General features: G+C 35.4%; 1 protein-coding gene across 1 annotated transcript in view; it reads right to left on the bottom strand.

Moving 5' to 3' along the window:
- The window catches only part of AMMECR1 (AMMECR nuclear protein 1), a 109,394-nt gene that overhangs the window by 17,524 nt on the left and 70,467 nt on the right, over positions 1-21,403 (bottom strand). Inside the window, exon 4 of the mRNA XM_074882445.1 lies at positions 1,963-2,077. Coding sequence (XP_074738546.1) covers positions 1,963-2,077 — 115 coding nt within the window. The remainder of the gene's footprint in view (positions 1-1,962; positions 2,078-21,403) is intronic.

Below are 21,403 nucleotides of genomic sequence, written 5' to 3'. Positions count from 1 at the left end.
GGTTTTAAAAATCTATCATTAAAAAAACTTAAATGAAATAGGAGAGAGCAACTAAGTAAATGGATACCACAACGACAATTATATTTTTGATCCCTCCATTCTTCCCTCCTAAGTCAGGGTTTTCCAATAAGAAGAATCATGAGAGTCCATAAAATCAGTCAGAACTGCGCAAGAGTTCTGCATTAAGGTTTTTTACACTGTTGTTGAAGTCTCAAGGATTCTGCAACACGATACAGAAAGGACATAGAAAGTAAAAGCTTCCTTTGTTTCATACAAGTATTGAAGTTATGAATCACAAGTCTCCCAAAGAACAAAGTTAAAACCAGTCTTTCCAAGGGAGAGTGGATTTCTGAACTCAGGCTTTGGTTTCAGCTTCTCTTTAAGGATTAATATTTTGGTCATCTTAGAAGTTTATTATTGAGAGAATAAAACAGTGTCTAATAATATTTATAGACTACCACATGGAAAGAGCATAATGCTATCTCATTATGCACTTCACACTTTTAAAGTGACATTTTCTTAGTGGATTCATTGTCTGATTTTTAATAAATTTTAATAAATGAAATTAAATTGAAAACATCACAAAGGTTATTACCAGAAGTCAACCTAGTAAAATAGAAAAATTCCACCGGTTTGAATTCTGACTTCTAGCCTGGTTTAGTATTAACAGCCTAACTACAGTTTTGATTACTTGAAAACATTGTTTGAAGTACTCTAATGGCTCAGTGACAAGACAAACTACTTCTCTGAAAAAAGCTTCTTGTTGAGAATGCACACACAGTTTCAGCTAAGATTTATTTTTGGACTGACATTACATAAAAAATGAATAATTCTGATTATGGTGAAAATGTTGATAAACCCCAAAGGAAACTTACATTCATCTCACTCAGAATTATATATCAGAAGGTAAGAAGCCCTTGTCATTATAAGGTGAACAGGAAATGCATTTTTAATACATTTTCAGCTACTGTAAAATTAATAATGCTGAGATTACTGATGGACACCACCATTCTGATACAGTAGGGCCTCTTTACCATTTTAACAACAAATGAAATTTCTATTCAGTATACATTTGTTATGTGTGAATACAACAGAAAGCCTCTTTTTCTCTTAAGAAATCCTAAATATTTTGTAGGGCTAAGTCATTATTAAAGAGAAATATTGTAACTTGTGTGGTTTCTCTGGCACTGTAACGTGTCTGCTATCATATATGACAATTTCAAAATGTTTTTTTTCATGTCCACTCACATATAGACTTAAAGCGCAACACAACATACTGAGATGAGAAGTTCATCTTAAGTCCACTAACTTGTTTTTTGCAAGTATCTAATACCAAATAATTTGGGAAGAATACAGAATAACACGTCCTTCAGTATACCTTCCCAGAAAAAAAATTAAAAGCAGCATTTTCTTCTTAATCTCTTTTATGCTGCTGTTCCAAGAGAATGCATGCAGGTTTCCTAGAACCTAACAATTAAAATACATTCAGCTCCATGCGTAAGTAGCAAAGAAAAACAAGAGCAATGATTTACTTGGCCTCATGATATAAGGGCTTTATGGGGTCTGTGCAGGCCACTCACTCTGAAAGTAAAGAAAGTTTTGGGAAAGATAAATGGCTCACTCCCACAAGCTAAATAAGACAGCTTATTTTGAGATTGCAATTTTTTGCAGTACCTATCTTCAGAAGCATACATCAGACTACTAACGTTCATACTGGAACATCCTCTTTCCAGAATCAATGGACTGATCTACCATGTTTCTGTAGTTGGCGGGCAAGAATAAAACTTTATTCCATTTTCACGGCTCAGGGATATCTTGAATCTATGCACAAAATTATGCATATAGAGTGCAAACCAGTGACAACTACATTAAATATATGCAGATAATTTCATTGGTGTGACTTCTGTTATAGATGTTCATAGTATCAAAGTAATTTTCTTAAAAGATATTTGAAATCCTTACCTCCCAGTCCATGTAGTCACATACATCTTCAAAGTTAGTGAGTAGAGACACTGAGCAGAAAAGCCGTGGCAGCTCATCCCTCGTCATTGGGGGGAAACGACTATCTTTAAGGGCACTGTTGAAGACAAAACAGAATTTCAAGGGATTTTTTTTGTTTTGTTTGTTTGGTTTTTAGTTAAGTTCAAGGATCTAATGAATCAACTGAAAAGTATAAAGGACAAAAAAAAATCCTGATGAAATGATGATCAGTTTGATAATCCAGTTGCCAGTGTAACACACCGACCAACATTCCCAAGTTTTTCCTTAGGCATTTCTTTCAGTTCTTGGCTGGCCAGTCAGGTGGTATTCTGACGGTCATTACTTCCTGAGCTGATTTTGCTAATGTGACAATATTATTAGTAAAGCAGCAGAAAGTTTTTGGAAAAAGTTACAAAAGCAATAGCTCTTCTACTTGTAATTTAGTAAACCCCTTTCAAAAAGGATTAAATTTATACAACATAGAGGGGGAAATTCTATAGCCTGCAATAATCAAACATGTAATATAGTAATCAAACTGTAGAACTTAATTATTCAGTGAAAAAAAATACTAACAAGCAGAATATTCTCAAAAAAAGAATAATATTCATGCTTACTGGCAAAGGTGAATATAAAAAGGCAAAAATATCCAAGAGTTCTACAGACCTGTAAACCTACAGGACTCGAAGACATTCTGCAAAGCAGAGGTAATGATTAGTAACGGGGAAGCTTACAAACAGCTAAGCTAATCCTGAGGCTAACATACCTTTCTACAGATAGACATACACCTAATGGGATAAAATTCAATACAGACAGGAGCTATTTGTGCACATTCCAGCACACTTTGAAAAACACAGCAGTTAACAGACAACAAGCACTACCATGAGTAAGAACATTTGTAAAAACCTACTTGCACAAGTTTCGTTAAGAACCAGATAAATTGGAAAAGGGAAAGTTAGAGTATGGTATCTCATAATTTTTTATTCTCTTAATGTTTGAAATATGACGTATGAATACAAACATGCTAATCTCCAACAAAAACAATGATGTGCCAACTGAGTTTTTTGATGAGTAAAGAGAATTTAAGAGACCTACTAAAGTACTGTGAAGTTCTTCACATCTCACTGTTGCATCTAACAATTAGATTGTTCTTATTCATTTTACTTGGTGTACAGCCGGTGGTTGCCATTAGCTGATATAATTACAGACATGGCCATGGTGTTTAGAAGTCTCTGTATCAGGTACCACCATTTTATATAGAGTACTATAACTTTATTAAAGCAGACCAAATAAGGATGCATAAGAAAAAAAAATAATTAAAGTTTAGCTAAAGGAAATCATCATATGTGTAACCAGAAATAGCTTCCCATCATGAATTAATACCATACACTGAAGAGTTAAAATAGAACATTTGTTTTTCTGGGGCGGGGGGAAGGCCTGCTTTTTTCCCAGATATGCTACAATTACAAAAAAGAACACAGTACTGGAATTTAGACTAGAAATCCTTCTCCAAGCTTTGTTATTTTTACATTACAAAATAGGTCAGAAATATAGATTTTCATTATGAAGACAAATCCACTATATAATTAAGTAACAGTCAGTGGGCCTACACTCCCACTATTTAGGAGTAATTCTAGGCAACCCCAGGTTAAGTTGCCACAGATGTGAGAGATGTTGGGACAGTACCTAGCCAAGATAAATCTTTTGACATTTATGTAGTATAGGCAGGCCTATACACACCTGTGAAGAACTGGGAACACTGAGGATATTTAAAGTGTAATGGCTGTGATATTTAACTAATGACTTTCACTGAAGATGTATCAAGAGATGATGTTGTCCAAGATTTTGTTGATGGGATTTGCAAAGCTAGCTTTGTAACTGCTGGGAACCAGGCCAAGTTATCACCCTCCATTGCCTGGTGTTTTGGAGCAACATCAGATATCAACACATATAGCCACAGCATGACAGCAACATAGAAAAATACGAACAGCTAATTCAGCCTTTATATCCCTCCACATGGGGAAAAAACTATGTATGTAAAGGGAGGATACTCTGTACACAGAGATACCTCAAACCAGAAGTCCATGTAGCCTAGTATTAAGTAGTAACAAACAGCAGTGAGCAAAATGAATGAATTAGGAGTACTTTCCTGGAATACTCTCCAGGAATCCAGCTGTTTAGAGCTTAGGTATTTTGAGCCACAGATGGTGTCTGCACTTAAAAGCTCTTCACGGGTTTATTTAATAAGTGCATGCATACACGCTTTTAATGTTTTACCCCACCTGTTACTAAAAACTGAAAAATTATGTTCCAAAACCCCACAATCCTTTTAAAATACATTGCTAGTACAAGTTTGGTTCTATGCAAATTTCTTGTTTTCCTGAGGTATGCCGTACCTCTATCATATAACCAATCTATTTGAATATACTACTGAAAAGCACCCAGAGACAAGCATTATTTCATTAACAAACAACAAATTCCGTTATCTTAGAAAACAACTGTATGCATGGATATTGCCAATACTTGTTTAAACCTGTTTTTCATAATTTATGCAACAGCCTTACCATGCAAAACATTTCCCATATTGTAAGAATTGCCAACCTTCAAAAAACTTTTTTTTTGGTACAACTTGATACTAGGAGTTTATCTAACCTACAACTCCCCTTCCCAACGCTGCCAAAATGCACTTGGGAATTTCAACTTTTTGAAGCAAAAGTTGTCTACTATGGGTATAAGCCATGTAACCAATAATGTTAGCAGTAAAAGTCTCAGGCAAATTCCCACTCGCTGAAGATCTGCTGCACTGGCATTACTAGATGAGAAACCATTCTTAATTTAACATACTTTTAAGTTGTACAAAAACAAACATCATACAATGCACGTGTAAGCCACATCTCAGCTAGTCTACTCAACCACTGAGCTAATAATCTGGAACAAGATGGGTGAAGCGTGACAAATCTGAATATTGATAAAAAGTTGAGATATAAAAGCTTCAGGTGAACACAGTGGAAGCAGAAAGGCTCACAAAGGCATGCAAACCTCAGGCATATACAGCAAACAAAGTAGCTCAGTTTTAGTGAAAGCAGAGCAATGCAGTGAACACCGCATACTTACTAGCAAGCTTAGCTGACTGATTCCACATTATTCAATAATATGACACACAAATACCTTGCTTTCATGTAACTACTCATGATAATTAAAATATTGTTTATCAAATGATAGTGACATTTCAACTATACCTAGTTCCTTCAGAACTGCTAGATGCTATTTTAACTGTACAGCCTACTGGAAAACTGCTCAACACCTCCATGACTATACACATCTGTGCACATATCCGGTATTAGAACTCATGCTGCTAATGGTAAGTGAGATGTCTGGCAGAATAAGATCAGAGAGATTTGAGTAACAGTATCTGGCACCATTGTGACTGGTCAATATTGCTGCTATTCTACTCCTTACCCCGTCTCCAGACACCATATTATGATTTGTTTTCATCTTTCAAAACAGCTTTGTCTCCATTGTTACATAAGTAAAACAAAAATTTACCTGGAGAAATTTGTGTTGACAAGCAATCAGCAATTGGAACAAAACATACTGAAGGGAGATGCCAGTAAGAAAACACTTATTTGTAGTGGTTAGCTACACATGAAATATTCTGTCTGCTAATGCAAAATTTATTAAACTAAAATAGTCCAGCAATTATATTAGGTGCCATTTTTAGAAGAATTAGTTTAAAACTTAATATACTACTTTAAAACATCATGTACTACTTTAAAACTAGGAAACATTTACCTTTTAAGTGCTGTATACTAGAGTTATCAGCCATCTTCTCAATCATTCTTTTATTACTACCATGGTTGAAACTCTAAAGTAAGTTCCAGGTATTTTTTGAAAACCCAAGAGCAGACCAGCTTCATATCATCTCTTCACAGATTAACTGTTTTCATTTTTATATTTTTTAATGCTTGGTTAGCAGGAGACATATGTCATTAGAGATGCTTCCCTTTGGAACTCAGCCATTATCCTTAAGCCTAAACTGCATCTCTGCGGGCAGTGAATACATCACCATCTACTGACTGTTCTTACGATGTCAGTACAAGCGGATGGTATCCAGTAGAGTTCCTCAAGGGCAGCTCTCCACACTGTACAAAATCGAAGCTCTCAGCGGTTAATGGACTGGTATCACCCTCAGAAACGTCAGCAGATCTCAGTACTTACCAAGGATAAAAAAGTTTGCATGAGCTTTTACTTTTCTTGTGCCTGTTCTGGGAAGAAAGGATACCAGTTTCTAGAGGCAGCAGGTTGGCACCTACCATGCACCTCATACACTCTACAAAGATGTATGTATGTAAATTCAGACTTTTGCCTCACTTGTCATGTTAGTATGCCTCTTGGTGACCAATTCAAAGCCAGCATAAGATAGAGACAAGATAACATATGCTTGTTTTCCTCAAAAGCTTGTTAATGTATAATTGTGTGTTGGCATTCTTGATTAGTAGAGGAGACTTTGTTCTGTTTATTTGATGGAAGCATTATTTTTGTGGTATCAGAATGTGATTTTACAATCTCATTCAATGCTATATTCTTCTGTTAATTCTTCCGTTAGAAAGACAAAAAGATTCTTATGGAACAAAATCTTGCATATTAGATACCAGGTTTAAAAAAATATTAACTCCACAATTTTTCTGTTAAACTTAGAATTAAGGAAGGGTAAGTGGAAATAATTAGTAAAATAAGTTTGAAAAATTAGGCAGAGTTCAAAACTACTTTTAAAGAAAAAAACACCCTAATTTTAAAAGCATTTTCTAAACCATCTGTTCTTTATTCCTCAATGCCCACAACTAATTTACATGTATTGCTGCTGACTAAGTGGAAGTACATGGTAGTGAAGAGTTGAAAAGAAGCAGTGCCAAGCAAGGGGAATTCTAGCTGGCCAATAAAAGGACATTAGTTTTTCCACGTGGAGTTCTGCTCCGCATTAAAAGTGAAGCAGGCAAAGTCAAGATTGAATCCTGTTCAAAGAAAACTATTTTTAGATACAAAATGCACGCACACACACACACAGCCTTTCTAATTAAATATTTATGCGGTCTTGGGTGTCCTAAGATCAAGTAATTGCCAGTCAAGAAAAAAACAAAACAAAGTGTTACTTGACTATCAGTTTTTCTTCAGCTGAGCCATGCTACACAAATCTCAGCTTCTCCTCAAATGAAGTTTATTCAGCCATAAGCTCTCCAGAAGTGTTTTTCAATAATTTAATTTTCCATGTACCACTCCTTCTTGTATTTGGGATATAGAAAAGCTTGCAAACACTTCAAAGACACTGAAAATATTTAAAGGAAAGGAAATTGTTCAAAGTATTTTGAGTTACCATGTCAAACAGCATGAAGTTTAGCAAAAAATAAAATGAAGGTTTATATTCCTTAAGTTTTCTATAAAATACCACCAGAGAAGCTCTTGGAATCATCAGAAATAATAGTACGAGCAGGTGACCCAAAATGCAATACAGCATTGTGTTGTCCATCTGTAATTTCTGTAGGCTATAAAAATGCTTTTTTTTAAAAAAAGTCAGTCTTTAAGAACCTATGGTTCTTAAATGTGATGCAGCAGATGGGTAACAAACAGTAGGACACAAATTGGGGAAATAAGAAATAGTAATGGAGATACATTACTCAGTTTAGAAGTTCCTGAAAATCTTTGTGACTGAATTTAAAGGATTCTTTAAATAAGTTTGACAGCATATAAGCATCAAAAATAGTAAAGAAGGATTTAGGTGTAGATGAATGAAGGTATTAAATGAATTAAACTCTTAATATTTTATTGTTTGTTATTTAATGATAACTATCAACAATGAAATTTCTCACTGAACCTCTTTTCTGGGGACAGTCACATCTACAGACCCACACTGTATAGACAGTTTAGGCAAAATTGGATAAAATTTTGTACATTACTGGAAATTACTTTGAGGGCTTAAACATGACACAGGGGAAGGAGATGCAAAGGGAACTGTCAAACACTGGGCATGATATAAGTAATACTCACTTTTATAGGAAGTGTAAATGAGGCAGAGACATTAAGTGACTCATGCAATTTAGGAGGCTTGCACAGTGAGTCAGTGACAGAATCAAGAATAGAATCCAAGATCCCCGACTCCTAAAAATCTACTTTTTATGACAGCCTCTCTTTTACAATCTGCTCAGCCTACCATGTAGAAACATAGCTCCCAGAGGATTAATCAAAATAGAACTGATAAATTTAATCAAATTAATCCAATTAAAAAAAATTCCCATTATTTTTTCAGTTCAGTCTGCTAGTCAGTTTTCTCTTAACCAGTTTCTGATATTAAACACAGCTAAACCAAACCATAATTTTTTGGCATCTATACGACTCTTCAAATATCATCAGTTGAGTTACGAAAAATAGGCTAAAGATGTAATTTTACAAAATATTACTCTTCTAATAAACAGTACATTGGCACTACTTTTAGATGGTAGGCAAAGGATTTAAATTCTATCTGCTCTGAAAACCCCTTTTCATTTAGCTCAGTAAATATAACCCTGAGCTTCTTGATTCTTTCACTAAGTGTGCTTAGCAGAATTACTTTAGAAAATGCATTTAACAAAGAAGTGTCCCTATGTCAATAAACTGAGCCCAAAGGGCCTAGATACTGTTCTTCAACTAATCCAAAACATCCTGAAATTAATGCGTGGCAAACTCACCGGATTTTAGATAACAGCAAAGAGATGACAGCAACAAGAGATACTTGGTGCCAGGATTTCAGAAAAAAATGGCAATATTTATTGGTTTTTTCCATTGTTGGGTTACTGTAGTACTGGGTACTACAGTGAAGTTAGTTAAGATTTTAACTTTTTCATTCAGTAACTTCAATAGGAAGAAATTAAGGAACACTTAGGCAGATCACCAGTATTTTCCTAATGAAAATCAGCTATCATAACTCAGTTTGGCAGAGACCAGAAAAAACCAGCAGCTTCCAAGTCACGATCTGCAATTAATTTTTAAGCCAGAAAAACAGGCCAGAGTGTGCTCTTTTTTCAGAAAGTGAAATTATTATGAATAAAATTCTCCTCGCTTCCAGCATAAGAGATCAGACATCCTAACACAACCCACATGACAGCCTTCTAACAACTCTTATTTATGACCAGCAGAGTTTTGCCAACTTAAATGGAGATTTCACGGAGTGATTTACATGCATCATCAAAATCACATGAATGCAAGGAAAAAGAATTTATTTATATTGTCTTTTTTGGGGGTTTTTTTTTGGTCAGACTGGAAAAATTTCCAGGAAACAAAACAACTGTGAATGACGTGTTTTTCCTGAACCCTCCCTTACATTTGGGAGACAGAAAGGGAAAGAACAACATTTATACTTCCTGCACATTATGTTGCTAAGTGGCAGTCACAGGGTAAAAAAAGATATACACAGTTGTTGACATTTGGCACAAAAATACTTCTCTGAAGTTCTTAGCCTATTTTATTATCACAGTGCAGCAGGTAATGGCAACAGTGTTTCAGGTGGAAGAAATAAAATACTGATCTGGTGGTTTGGCTCTTCAATTATTTTTTTTTTTAACTCCACAAAACTGAAGTATGCCAGAAAGTCTCTCTCCCATTCTCTGTCTGGATTCAGACATGTAGTTTAATAGGAAGAAGGAATATTCTGATACTCTATTTTAGACAGTTATTTTAGCTTTGAAAAGAATACCATTTCTCAAAAAGACAACTCAGAGCACGTACATAAATTGTTTAGAAAGGCTCATCAGAAAAGGCAACCTCCACTTATTGACTATGTAAGACAATTAAGTCTCTATTTTAGGTAGCCAGAGGTGCCTAAAATAAGCTGTCTACATGTCCTCCAAAATGCCTTAACTCTCTAATAAGTGTGGAAATTGTTAGCAGTGTGGAAATTGTTAATTGGTTAATATCAGCAAGGCTGCAGTTACAGGACACAATACACTAAGCCAGCAAACACATCAGGTTGGTTTGAATTTACCAAGAGTCATTCAGCGTTTGTTTTTTTTTTTTAAAAAAACTACACAGGATTGGATATTGTCAGACTTCTTGCAGATGGCATAACAATGCTATAAAAGACAATATATTGATTAATACATAATATCTATTAAGAGTAGACCCAGAAATGAAAAGAGACAACAAAAAATTTACAGTGTTCTATTTCAAACATTTTCCTAAGAGAATACTTAGGTTTGTTCACAAAATCCTGAAGGTCAAACCAATATACCAAGTTTTTATTACCAGTTTCAAATTGCTGAGTGACAAGGAAGAAAAGACTGTGCAAAAGAAGAACCATCTACTAGAGAGAGAGAAACCATTATTTGCCAACTTCAACAGCTTCCTAAGCTCTTCTCCCAGTCAGGTAACAGTGACAACAGGGACAAGAATAACTACATTTCAAAGATTTTTTTTTTTTTTTAATTCAGATGTCAAAAGATCTAAAAACTTTATCTTTACGGAGTTTGCTAAAGTCAAGACACCTAAACTTCTTGATTGGTAAAATTATTCATCTAAATCTAAGACATGCTAAAAAAACCAGAAAAAATGGCAAGGTTCTGAATCAATGCTGCAGCTTCCTGCACAACAAGGCAGGGGTAATTCCCATCTTCCCACACAGGACACCACCATTTCTGTATTCCATGACAAAGATGCCAGGCTATGGTGTGTGTTAATACTAATGCTGTGCAAGCCACCTCAAAATGGTTTATGGTGTGGAACAAAACAGAAGTGGCTGTTACTGGTGATGACAGAACCTAGCAAAACCTTAATAGTCCCATTAAGTGGGGATTGCTTTCAATAAGAAAGCTGAAAAAAAAAAAGATATTGTGACACAGGTAAAGTTAACAAAAGCTGTACTAAAAATTTATGTATTTATGGCTATAAATTAGAGATTTTTGTCAACACTTCATCATTGAACTGGAAATTCTTGAAAGATGCATTTATAAAAATATTAACTTAAATATTCGTTAAATACATGGGGGGGGGGGGGCGGGGGGGACGGGACAGTAATTCAGGTATTTTGTTTGGAGTACTCCTGAAAACTGAACAGAGACAATTACAGTATACTGCATTCAATTGTTTCCCCATCGTTGCTTATTTCAGTTGTACATGTAGTATTTTTTACCACCTGTTCCTCATGCTATGTGAACCCATCGATTCTGCATTTGTGCAGAAGCAGTTCCATTAGATAGCAGGCAATACAAGTCACTAAAGCATCACAGCATGTAGGCAAAGGGTTACAGAAATCTTAAAAAATTTCTTTAACGCATCCTGAGTTTGATATTGACTGCAGTCACAAGTGGAAAATGATTTAATGGCTTCAATTATATTCTTAACAATATTTTTGTGCATGTGTATTGTGCCACCCATGCACGCAATTAAAAAGCAAACCATACTGGTATTGCTGGTAAGGTTCTGGGACCTTGTTGTTCTTCCCCAAACAAGTTCACCAGTTGCTTAAATCAACAAAAGAGGTATTTACAGATTATTTCTAGGGGTACTTAAAATTTCCAAACAAATCCTTATTTTAGCCTTGACTTCTTACTCTGGCTCTCTTGACTCATGGTACATGCACAGATCAACTCCACAGCACATACGGAATGACTAACATGGTCTGGGACGCTTCAGAGTGAATCTGCAGTCAGTGTGAGTATCTGCTAAGACATGGAACTGATGTGCACCTGCATAATGACCTCTGTCTGAAACTCCTAGGGGTTTAACTACTGCTGGTTCTTCAGCTGGGTCTGTTGGTACATACCAGACGAAAGCAATCAAACTCCTCACTTACACACCATTTCAAAATTTCTCATAAGAAAGCTCATAACCATGGAAGCTGTAAAAGCTAAGGCTTCCATAAATTTAAACAGAGCTTTTTAGCAGAAAAAAGAATAAATATGTTTTTCCCACTGCTCTGACAATTACCCAGAAAAATATTCCATCACACTCTGGATTCTTCCAAATAAACCCAGTTCATCATTATGCCACTATAATGTTACACTGTGTGGACATAATGCCTGAAATTAATTTATCTTAAGTTTCTATGGCTCCAACTTCCTTGCTGTTTCCTGAAGTCAGAAATCTTACACTATATCACTTCTGTGGTTTTAAAGTACTTACTTTACATACTTTTTTCACATTGAAGAAAAAAGAGCAAACAAGTTAAAAGACTCTGCATTTTTCTCATACTGTTTTAATCTTGCATGGCATTTGGGGATCATTTTGCATTATTATACAATATGTCCTATTACACTGAAAAAAAAAATTAACCTAACTCTAAGATGTAGCTGAGCTTCAGTAACAGCTCAGAGATATACCTGCACAAAGGTATGCTAAATCCAAAGGCTTCACGTAACAGGTCAGTAAATGAGAGGTACAGCGTACAGAAAATTACAATGCAAAGTGTGCAATTACTGCGCATTTGCCCAGGTGTAGCAAAAAAGCTGTACTTCTATGTTCCATACACTCCATACTTCTAGAACTGAACAAAGTCAGTTCAGAATATCCATGCAAAGTAGTTGTCTGGACTCTGAATTGCTCAGCATGGACCTTGAACAGTATTTTCTGACTACAGGGGAACATAAGGTAAAGCAGCTGTATGCAGTAGTTTCTTCGTAGGTGGCAGCTTCTTTTCTGCCTTTTCTGGTATTGTCCCTCACCTCTCCCTACATCTATCATCACACTGGGATAAATGAGGACAATGGAATTCAAAAAGGCGTGACAATTTTTCTGTCATACTCCTGAAAACATTCAGGAAGCTGGAAGGTGTCAATTGCCATGGAAATGTCCTGGTTTGATACAGAAAAAGCAAACCCACAGCACTTAAAACAATCTCACAATATAACACAGTAAGCTTGTCACAGTCATTCCAGATGCTTATTTAAAAATTGAATAACAAAACTGACCAGGGTTTGGTGTGTAGGTTTTTGTTTTGTGAACACATAACAACAGACTAGTCAGAAAACTAACAGAACTCCAACTGGACTAAATTATAATGTCACTAAAGGGCTCTCCAGCAGATGGCAAAGTTTAGATAATTAACAAAAATTAACTGCTCAATTACATTTGGAACTGTACAGCTTGAGCAACACTAACCACTCAAATCCCTAGTTGCATAAAACGAAGCCTCTAGAATTCTTTACATCTCCAGCAAGTCTCTCAATATTGACCCAAGATCACCATTTTATTCCAAAACACATACTGAAGTCAAGACAAAAGTCTTATTGCTGAATTCAACCCTCATTTAATCAATTCACAAAATATTACTCCCCTCTAAAGATGCATTCAGGTCATAACTTTAAAAAAAAGTACAAGTTAACATGAAATATTTTTAATTCTTTATGAACTTTAAAAAGCCTCATCTTAAGCACATATGGAAAAGTATGTTCCTAAATGTCTCAGCAGTGCAATGATATATAAATAGATGAATATAATTTACATGTTCAATTTCCTGCAGCTTGAAAAAAGGGTTTATTTTTATTATACTGTTGAAAGTCTGGAATGAGAGAGTACTTCATTTTGTCAGTATTTCTTTTGTCACCGGAAATACTATAAACTGTATTTTTATATAAAAATATGTAGTTGAATTTTTGTTAGTTGTCAATATGATTCACTTTAAAACCAAGACAGTAAATGCTGGGGATGGAATTTTACAATTAAGCTCAATTTTGATACAGTTTTCACAAATGCAGAAACTATGTTTTATGATCAGGACTTTGAAACCACAATGATGGACAAATTTTTTATATATATATATATATATAAAGTCAGGTTAACAATAAGGAAAACAAAAGTCATGGTAGAATATGCAGTAACTGAATTGAGAAGGAAAGGATCATATTCACTTACTTGAGGTGTTGCATTAAGTGTTTCATAGAAGAAGATTGACAATAAAATATTCTGAAATATGAAGGTATTGATGAATATAGTGTGATAAATGAAATGAAAGGTAACAGAATCCAGTCTTGAAATTCTTGAACAAGTGTGTAAATTTGAGAATAACCCAGTGTCCACGCTGTCTTACAGACTGGAACATGACCAGTCCTAATACAGGGCACTGAATAATATCCAGGCTTGTTTCCTAAGATATGTGTTTCATTGATATTGCAACTCAAACTGGGATTATGTTTAAACCAGCTGCTTTTTATCTAAGTGAAATCTCTTACACATACTGCAAGTACATCTGCAAAGAGATGCAAATCTGAGTGCTGTCAGTGTAAAGGTTGGTATATGAGCTCATGGCATCTTACTAATTCTCAGTGTTTTTATAAATATAGTAAAAAAGACAGGCACAAGATTAATCCTTTGTGGCATATCGTATGTAACAAGACCTCAGGGTAAGAACTAGCCACTCCTTATTTCATGAGAATTTTAGTTTCTAGACACTTAATCCTGCTATCATCTTAGAACTGCTGCATCAGGACAAAACTTAATTCCTTATTTAAGGCAACAAACAAGGTTTCTCAACATTATTTTTGTTAATTTTGTGCATGTGTAGGTTTTTACTTCATACAGGAATCTCATTAACAGGTTAAAGTATGATTTTTCAATACCTCTACAAATCACCAATTAAAAAAAGAATATGTTTTAGTTATATAAACACACTCTATACAGCTGGAAGTTTTGCTTCTTGCGTTTCTTTCCCTTGATGATCTTCCACACACAAATTGTAAGCCACATTCTTATTTTCCTTTTAGCAACTCTGCCACTGAGAGCAGGTCATCATTTCATCCCTTTTTTGCTTCTTGTTTTCTGTCACAATTCCGTCTACTTAAGGTTGCACATTCAATGCCACCTGCAACTTACTCAGCACACAAAAGTGACTGGACAGGGCATTCACAAATCACTGTATCTACGGTCAAGATGCCCAAGCAACAGAACCTTTGCAAGCTCAGATAAACAGTACATTTATTTCCAAGTCTGCCAGCTGTCACTTTGTATATGTTTTCCACTCTAAAACAGGTTTGGAGAAGCAAATAAAAACAGCTGAAGAGGAATGAAAAGGAAGTTCTGACATGAAGAAGAGGTAAAAGGTTCAGGTTAGGCTACATCTGTCTACAGTGTTCAAGGAATGCATTTAACTCAACAGTATTACATGTATCTGAAAATTCTGCTCATCTACAGAATAAAGATTATTACAAAACATGAAAGTATAAACACGAATGTTTGACTACCAGATCAACTGAACTGTGAAATCTGTGCTTACTAATTAAATGTTTTACATCGTATCTTCTTAGAGAAACTAAGGCCAAATTCTTCTCCCTTTGAAGGCAGTAGGAGTTTTGCCATTCACTGCAGTAAAGCCTAAACCAGCAAATGACTATCTGTTCTGTTCTTGTGTTAATTTAGCTTTCAACTACCACTAACATCTTACATTGCTACATATGTTTAACTAAGGGAATTAGACCAAGAGCAACTGACGCCTGATTATTCAGTGTTAAATGATGCAACATGGACACACACAAAAAATTGGTTTATTTGTAATTATATCCATTAGAGCTACAATTCAACACATCTATCAAAAGTGTTTAATATTTAAACGGAAATAGGTTTCATCACCTTTCTAAAAAGCAACTCAGAAACATTTCACCTTCTGAATGTCAGGAACACTTTAGTCAAACACACAGTTTTGTGAAATTGTACTTAACAGTTCTTGGAAACTTTTTTTTTTTTTTTGGGGGGGGGGGGGGGGGGGGGCACAATAATGTCATGCATTGTAGGCTTCCACAAACCTGAAGAGGGTTTTCTGAGCAAGAAAACAGAAAGTCACCCTTTCAGTAATTGAAAAAGCAGAACACACAAAGAGGGGGTTGCTCTAACGAATGAGGCTGCATGCAGTGCAGAGACCTCCACAGACAAAGCACAGCTGCTGCTCTTTGCAATGAGGGATTAGCAGTCTAGGTCAAAGGAAAAAAGCCTCTCTGTAGCTAAGTGAGCAAACTGCAGAATGCATCCTCAGCACAGATGAGAAAGGGCCATCTAACCAGCTTGCAAATTGCGTAGAAGCTTCTGGGAACAGAAAATCAGCATCAATTTCTTGACAGAACATGTAAAAATATTTCTGGTGAAAAGCAGCAATGCCCTGTTATGAGGACTGAGGTTGCAATGACCTTTCAGTTATTTTAAAATTACATTTCCCCTTTCCCTTCTTCATGTTCACATTTATACCAAGGACTTTTTCTTCATGGCAAAACCAACACGCTCTCTGTGGGGCTTTAACAATAGCATCTGGAAGTGGCCTAGACGTAACAGAAGCAGTTTTTTAATTGTCTTTCCTAAGAACGGAACCTGTTAAAAAATATACATATGCACACAGAACTTTTTTTTTTTTTTTTTAAATGCAGACATTCAAATCTGTTTCAACTTTCATACGGTACAGTCAGATTATATTTTGGCTTTAATAATTTCTGGCTTTACATTGAGACTTCAGTTGAATGAGATATAAACCAGTATTTGAAGAAAAATAATTACTTAAACTTTTTATTACATACTAAATATATTTTTATCCTAAATCACTCACTTTAGCAACTTTTCTCATAGAGAAAAATGAAGAGTCTTCTAAACTGAGAAACAGTTTGAGTGTACCAGTGTGAATGTATTTCTAATCTGGCTTTTGTTTACGAATAAAACACTGAAAACGTTACTGGCTATTAGGCTGGTATCTGAAGTGGTGAAATAATTGCATGCTACAGGTAGCTTGGGACCTATTTCAGTTTGTGGTATTATAGAAGTATAAGTCATTAAAATTACTTGAACTAGAAGTATCAAAAAGTTGTAGTGTTCAAAAAAACAAGAGCTTTACTTCTTTTCCCCTATCAAATCAAACCAAATCAAAACCAAAGAAAGTTTACTCAACTGAAAAATTCAGTGAAAATAAAAAGGCTAACATTACTCACTTCAACAAAGTCCCATTTCCTTGCTAGTAAATACCTGATATACCTGATTTCATACGCTGACTTACACAACAGTTAGTAATCATCATTATTACAAAGGTCCGTTTCAATGAAGGCAGGGTTGCAGCTTATGCCAGATGGGGAAGTTCCCAAGAGCTGTGCTCAGGCTCATCAGAGAACTCCTTAACATCTGTACAAGCTCCCCTAGTTCTTGTGGGAGTTAGTTATAAACTGTACTTCTCCAGTCTGAGAGATCACTTGCCTAACTATCAACCCCTTATTACAAATAACCTGCACTAAGAGCTTATACCATTGCATTGGAACAGCAAACCTAAATTTAAGCATGTGAGCTGACAGACTTTGTAGCCCACATATTATATTTAAAACACAGGCACATCACCATTTCCCACCCCCCAAATACCCATGCTTTAAGAGTTGAGTGTTATCAGTTCTACTGAAATTGGCATTGATGGCCAAAAAAAAGCTGTTCTGCACTGCAGTCAAAAAGCTATTCTCTGTGTGTTAATTACAACTATATTTAGAAAAGTTTTAATTAAAAGTTTTGAAAATTCACATAAAAGTAGGAATCTGGAGGTTAGAAGTATTTTTTGGATCTACATCAAGTATTTCTAAGGAACTGTTTATTTACATACTTTCACAGCATTAGATGCTTTATAAACTGTACCAATACATTGTCATTTACACAGCTAAGAAATCAAAGGATGTTCAACTTCTGTTTCTAAAATAAAGGCTATCACCAATACACACTTGTATGGAATGTATATATCACTACAAAGTACAGGTGAAAATGGCAGAATATGAAAAGTGCATCAACCATTCAAAGGGAAGAGACAAACCTGGAGTGCTTTTGTCCCTAACATTATACTTTAAAATCATGTTAGAAAAAAAATAACTGTTTTTTTTCATGTAAATATATATTGCCTCATACAATGCATCAAATGAATAGTTAAACTGCAGTCATTCATAAATTATTAAATTCAAGACAGGTCAACTTTCCTCCACAGCCACCCCTGCCCCACCCCTGATCACACACTCCCAAATACATAAATGATGTGAGTTATGATATAGTACAGAGTGCTGGGGCCTATAAGACTTTTGGACTACCTCAGAATCTGAAGTGTATCAGGCTTAGGTGTCTTCAGACATTCTTCAGCATTTTGTATGGCTGCTTATGTCCCACCAGAGGTGGATATGCTATTTCTTCTTCCAAGATATTTTCTACCATCTCAACTGTACAGCTCTAAAGGACACAAGTTCTCTCTTCCTGCTGTCAACAGGAATTATTTTAAGAAACAGGTATCTGTTGGTACTATTTAAAAATACCAGAAAATTCTGCTACAGTTTATAAGAGCATTTTAATTCTCTCATTACTCTGGTCTATGGAAAATGGTAAATTCCATCTCAAAAGCTTCAACATCTTTGTGTTAAAGTGAACAGAGATAACGAGGGCTCTTGGAGCCTGGTCCCCACACCCAGTTTGTGCTATTTCTTCTTTATACAGTCTTAAAAGGAAGCGTCAGAAAACACCTAAATGGAGGAGGTGCTGACAGACTGAAAACTTTAATTGAGACTCCTTTCCCACAGTACCTCCCACACAAAGCTGCAGAGTTTACAGTTTATAGGCATAAGAGACAGTTCTTTTTCCTTTGACCTCCCTTAATCCCTGATAATTTGTATTAAAAACAGTAGATTTCACCAAAAATTAGCTCCTTGAGCCAAACAAAGCCTTTAAGTTTACTTCTACTGGGCAAGATATCTAATGTACCACTGCTGCACCTCAATTTCCAGTGTCTTAAGAAGTGAGGAACAAGCTACGTTAACATCCTTCTCATATTTAGCACATATAAGCACTGACCAGTATGTGCAGTGCGAAGTTTTCTGCACCCCCCCCACCCCCTGGCTTAGCAATAAAGCTGTGGGAAATGTCTCTTACTCGATATTAAAAATAAACATCTACTACTAAGCTGAGGACAGAGAGAAAGAAATTTGCCCAGAAGCGGGTACCTACTATGCCAACTTCTTCCGTTCTGTCCTACCCAAGAGCTTCCAAATATGCAAAACTTTTCTTTAAAACACAAGTGCTCTGTCTGATACACAATTCATCTACACCTCTCTGCTGTGTGAGCACGCAGTCCTGTCTTGTATTCTTCAGCGCTGGTCCATAACCTAGCATGTCTTTGCAGTGCTTAAGAAACCAACAAGTCACCACAAGTCTCAAATGAAAGCAAATTCCATTCTAAACAGTTTGTAGGAAATGTTTTGAAGATGTTGCCTTTAAGAGTATTATACAAAAAGATGAAAAAGTTGACCAAAACCCATGGGGTACCAACAACTATCCATACTAGTAATGAAAAGTAAGAGTTATGGCAACGTAGAGCTTTGCTAGGAAAACCAGGGTGGCCAGTTGCCCTGCCTCTACCCTCCCTCCCAAGTACTTATGTCAAGTAACATTCAAAGACAAATACAAATCTGACTTTCAACCAAACTAGTGTTTCAACTGAACTAGACCTCAGTCTTTCAACTTTCAGGGTGTGTGTGCACCATTCTCTTAGCATAACAGAAGGAGACTGTGTGGGAAGAGCATGAAATGCAAGAGCATCGTGGGAAAGACTATAGAGTCACAAACCCTGAAACCCATCTGGAAAGTCTGAGTAACTGCTGGATGTCCCCAGTTACTCATTCACATTCAATCAAATATCAGGAATATCTGATTTATTCAAAATGCCACAAATTACATTAACTAGAGCAAGTTATTTTGTTTGATCATGGCTTTTTCAAGGCATGCATTTTATGAGAAGCCTATTTTTGAAATGCCCAATTTTTAATGCATGTTTTTAAAAATAAGATGGCGAAATAAGTATTTTAATTCTGGACAGTTTCCTTAGTTACACCAAATTCTACTGACGAGACCTTAGACTTATGACAGTCTCAGCAAAACCCCTCCAAACTTCATTGAGCCACTTTATACAGATATAGCAATCTTATAATCATTTTGAATTCTAAAATTCCATTTTTCCTAGATTTCCAGTTACCTTTCATAAACAGTCAATTCACAGAGTAAGTTTATTCCACCAAACACAGTAATGCATTCCCCTGTGCCAAAGAATTCATATTCTATAATTCAGTTTTCCCAGCTGAACAGTAAAATGGTTATCAACATTTCACAACTGTGGGTATATTTAAAAAGCTTTGGTAGGGCATCGTTATGTGCTCCTCCTTTCATAAAGATAATCTAAGGACTGTCCTTCCATTTATAGTGTTTTCCTTTGCTTTCTTTCAGGAAGTGTTGCTAAGGAAACAGACTATCATCTACCATTAGGTCCAAGGGTCTAGCAAGGTTTTTCTCAGGAAAAAAGGTCCAACAATTACAAAACCGGTATCTTTTTTTTAAATGAAGAAAGAAATAAGGCAGAATTACTACATCCCCAACACACATAATGTGCAAGAAACATATATTCACTAGAGCATGCTCCTTCTCCCTCCTAAACATTATTTTATTTTCATTTCATAATGAAATAAGGAGAAGCATTTAACCCATCATTAAAACAAAAATTTGGGTTTTTTTCCTACTTCTAGAGCCAGTATGGTATTTAGCTTTTCCCTTTGAGAAAAGGTAGTAGACAGTTCTGTTAAGGAACAGTTCCCTGAAATAACAACCTGGCACTGTGTGCACAAAATCATTACAGACCTACTTACTGACTTGACTCGTATAGAGTAACTAAGCCTGGTGCAATAAATTCAAATTTGTATACTGCATTTAAAGTTTCTAGTATTGTGAGATTATATCACAATCCATTTTACTACTAAACAATTATATTCCACTATAACAGATCTGAGGACTTACCCAAATTAAAGTGGCATCATTTGTACAATTAATGTTTACAATAGTTCAGCAACAAGCTTTTTTCAGCTTAGATGAAATTTAGAAATATGAACAGCTCCAAGTTTCAGTAAAGTCTCATCTCTATACAGATGACATGGCAGGCAAAACACATGAGCCCATACTAAGTATCTGTATGTTAAAATAATTTTGCCTCAGTTTCATTAAAGGTAATCAGTCATCATTTAAAAATCAGATGCCAATAAATCAGGTGCCATCATTTAAAATTCAGGTGCCAATACCTGAATTTTATATTTTACCAGAAGCATTTTGGAAAACAAAATGAGGGTTCTAAGATTATTAATATCACCTCTGGAGGTCAACACCACCATAAATAAATACATATCTATATATCTTCTGATTTGTAAAGCAAAGTTTACTGCTGAACTGTCTTAATATACTTGCATCCAGTTCTGACTTAGAGTTTAAGACAATTCTGTTAAGTCAACTGCAATTCCTACAAATATTATAATAAAATACTAATGTTAACACAGTGTACCTTATCTTTACTAACACTGTAATTAAATGTCCAGAACACCAATGGAAACCCTGTACATCTCACATATAAAGTTACAGCTTCAAAAGGTAAATCAGAAGGGAACAGAAA

This window comes from Strix uralensis, chromosome 13, assembly GCF_047716275.1.
Source record: "Strix uralensis isolate ZFMK-TIS-50842 chromosome 13, bStrUra1, whole genome shotgun sequence".
NCBI classification, from domain to species: Eukaryota; Metazoa; Chordata; class Aves; order Strigiformes; family Strigidae; genus Strix; species Strix uralensis.
Note: the sequence above shows the minus strand (reverse complement) of the source record. Positions and strands in the feature narration are given on the sequence as shown.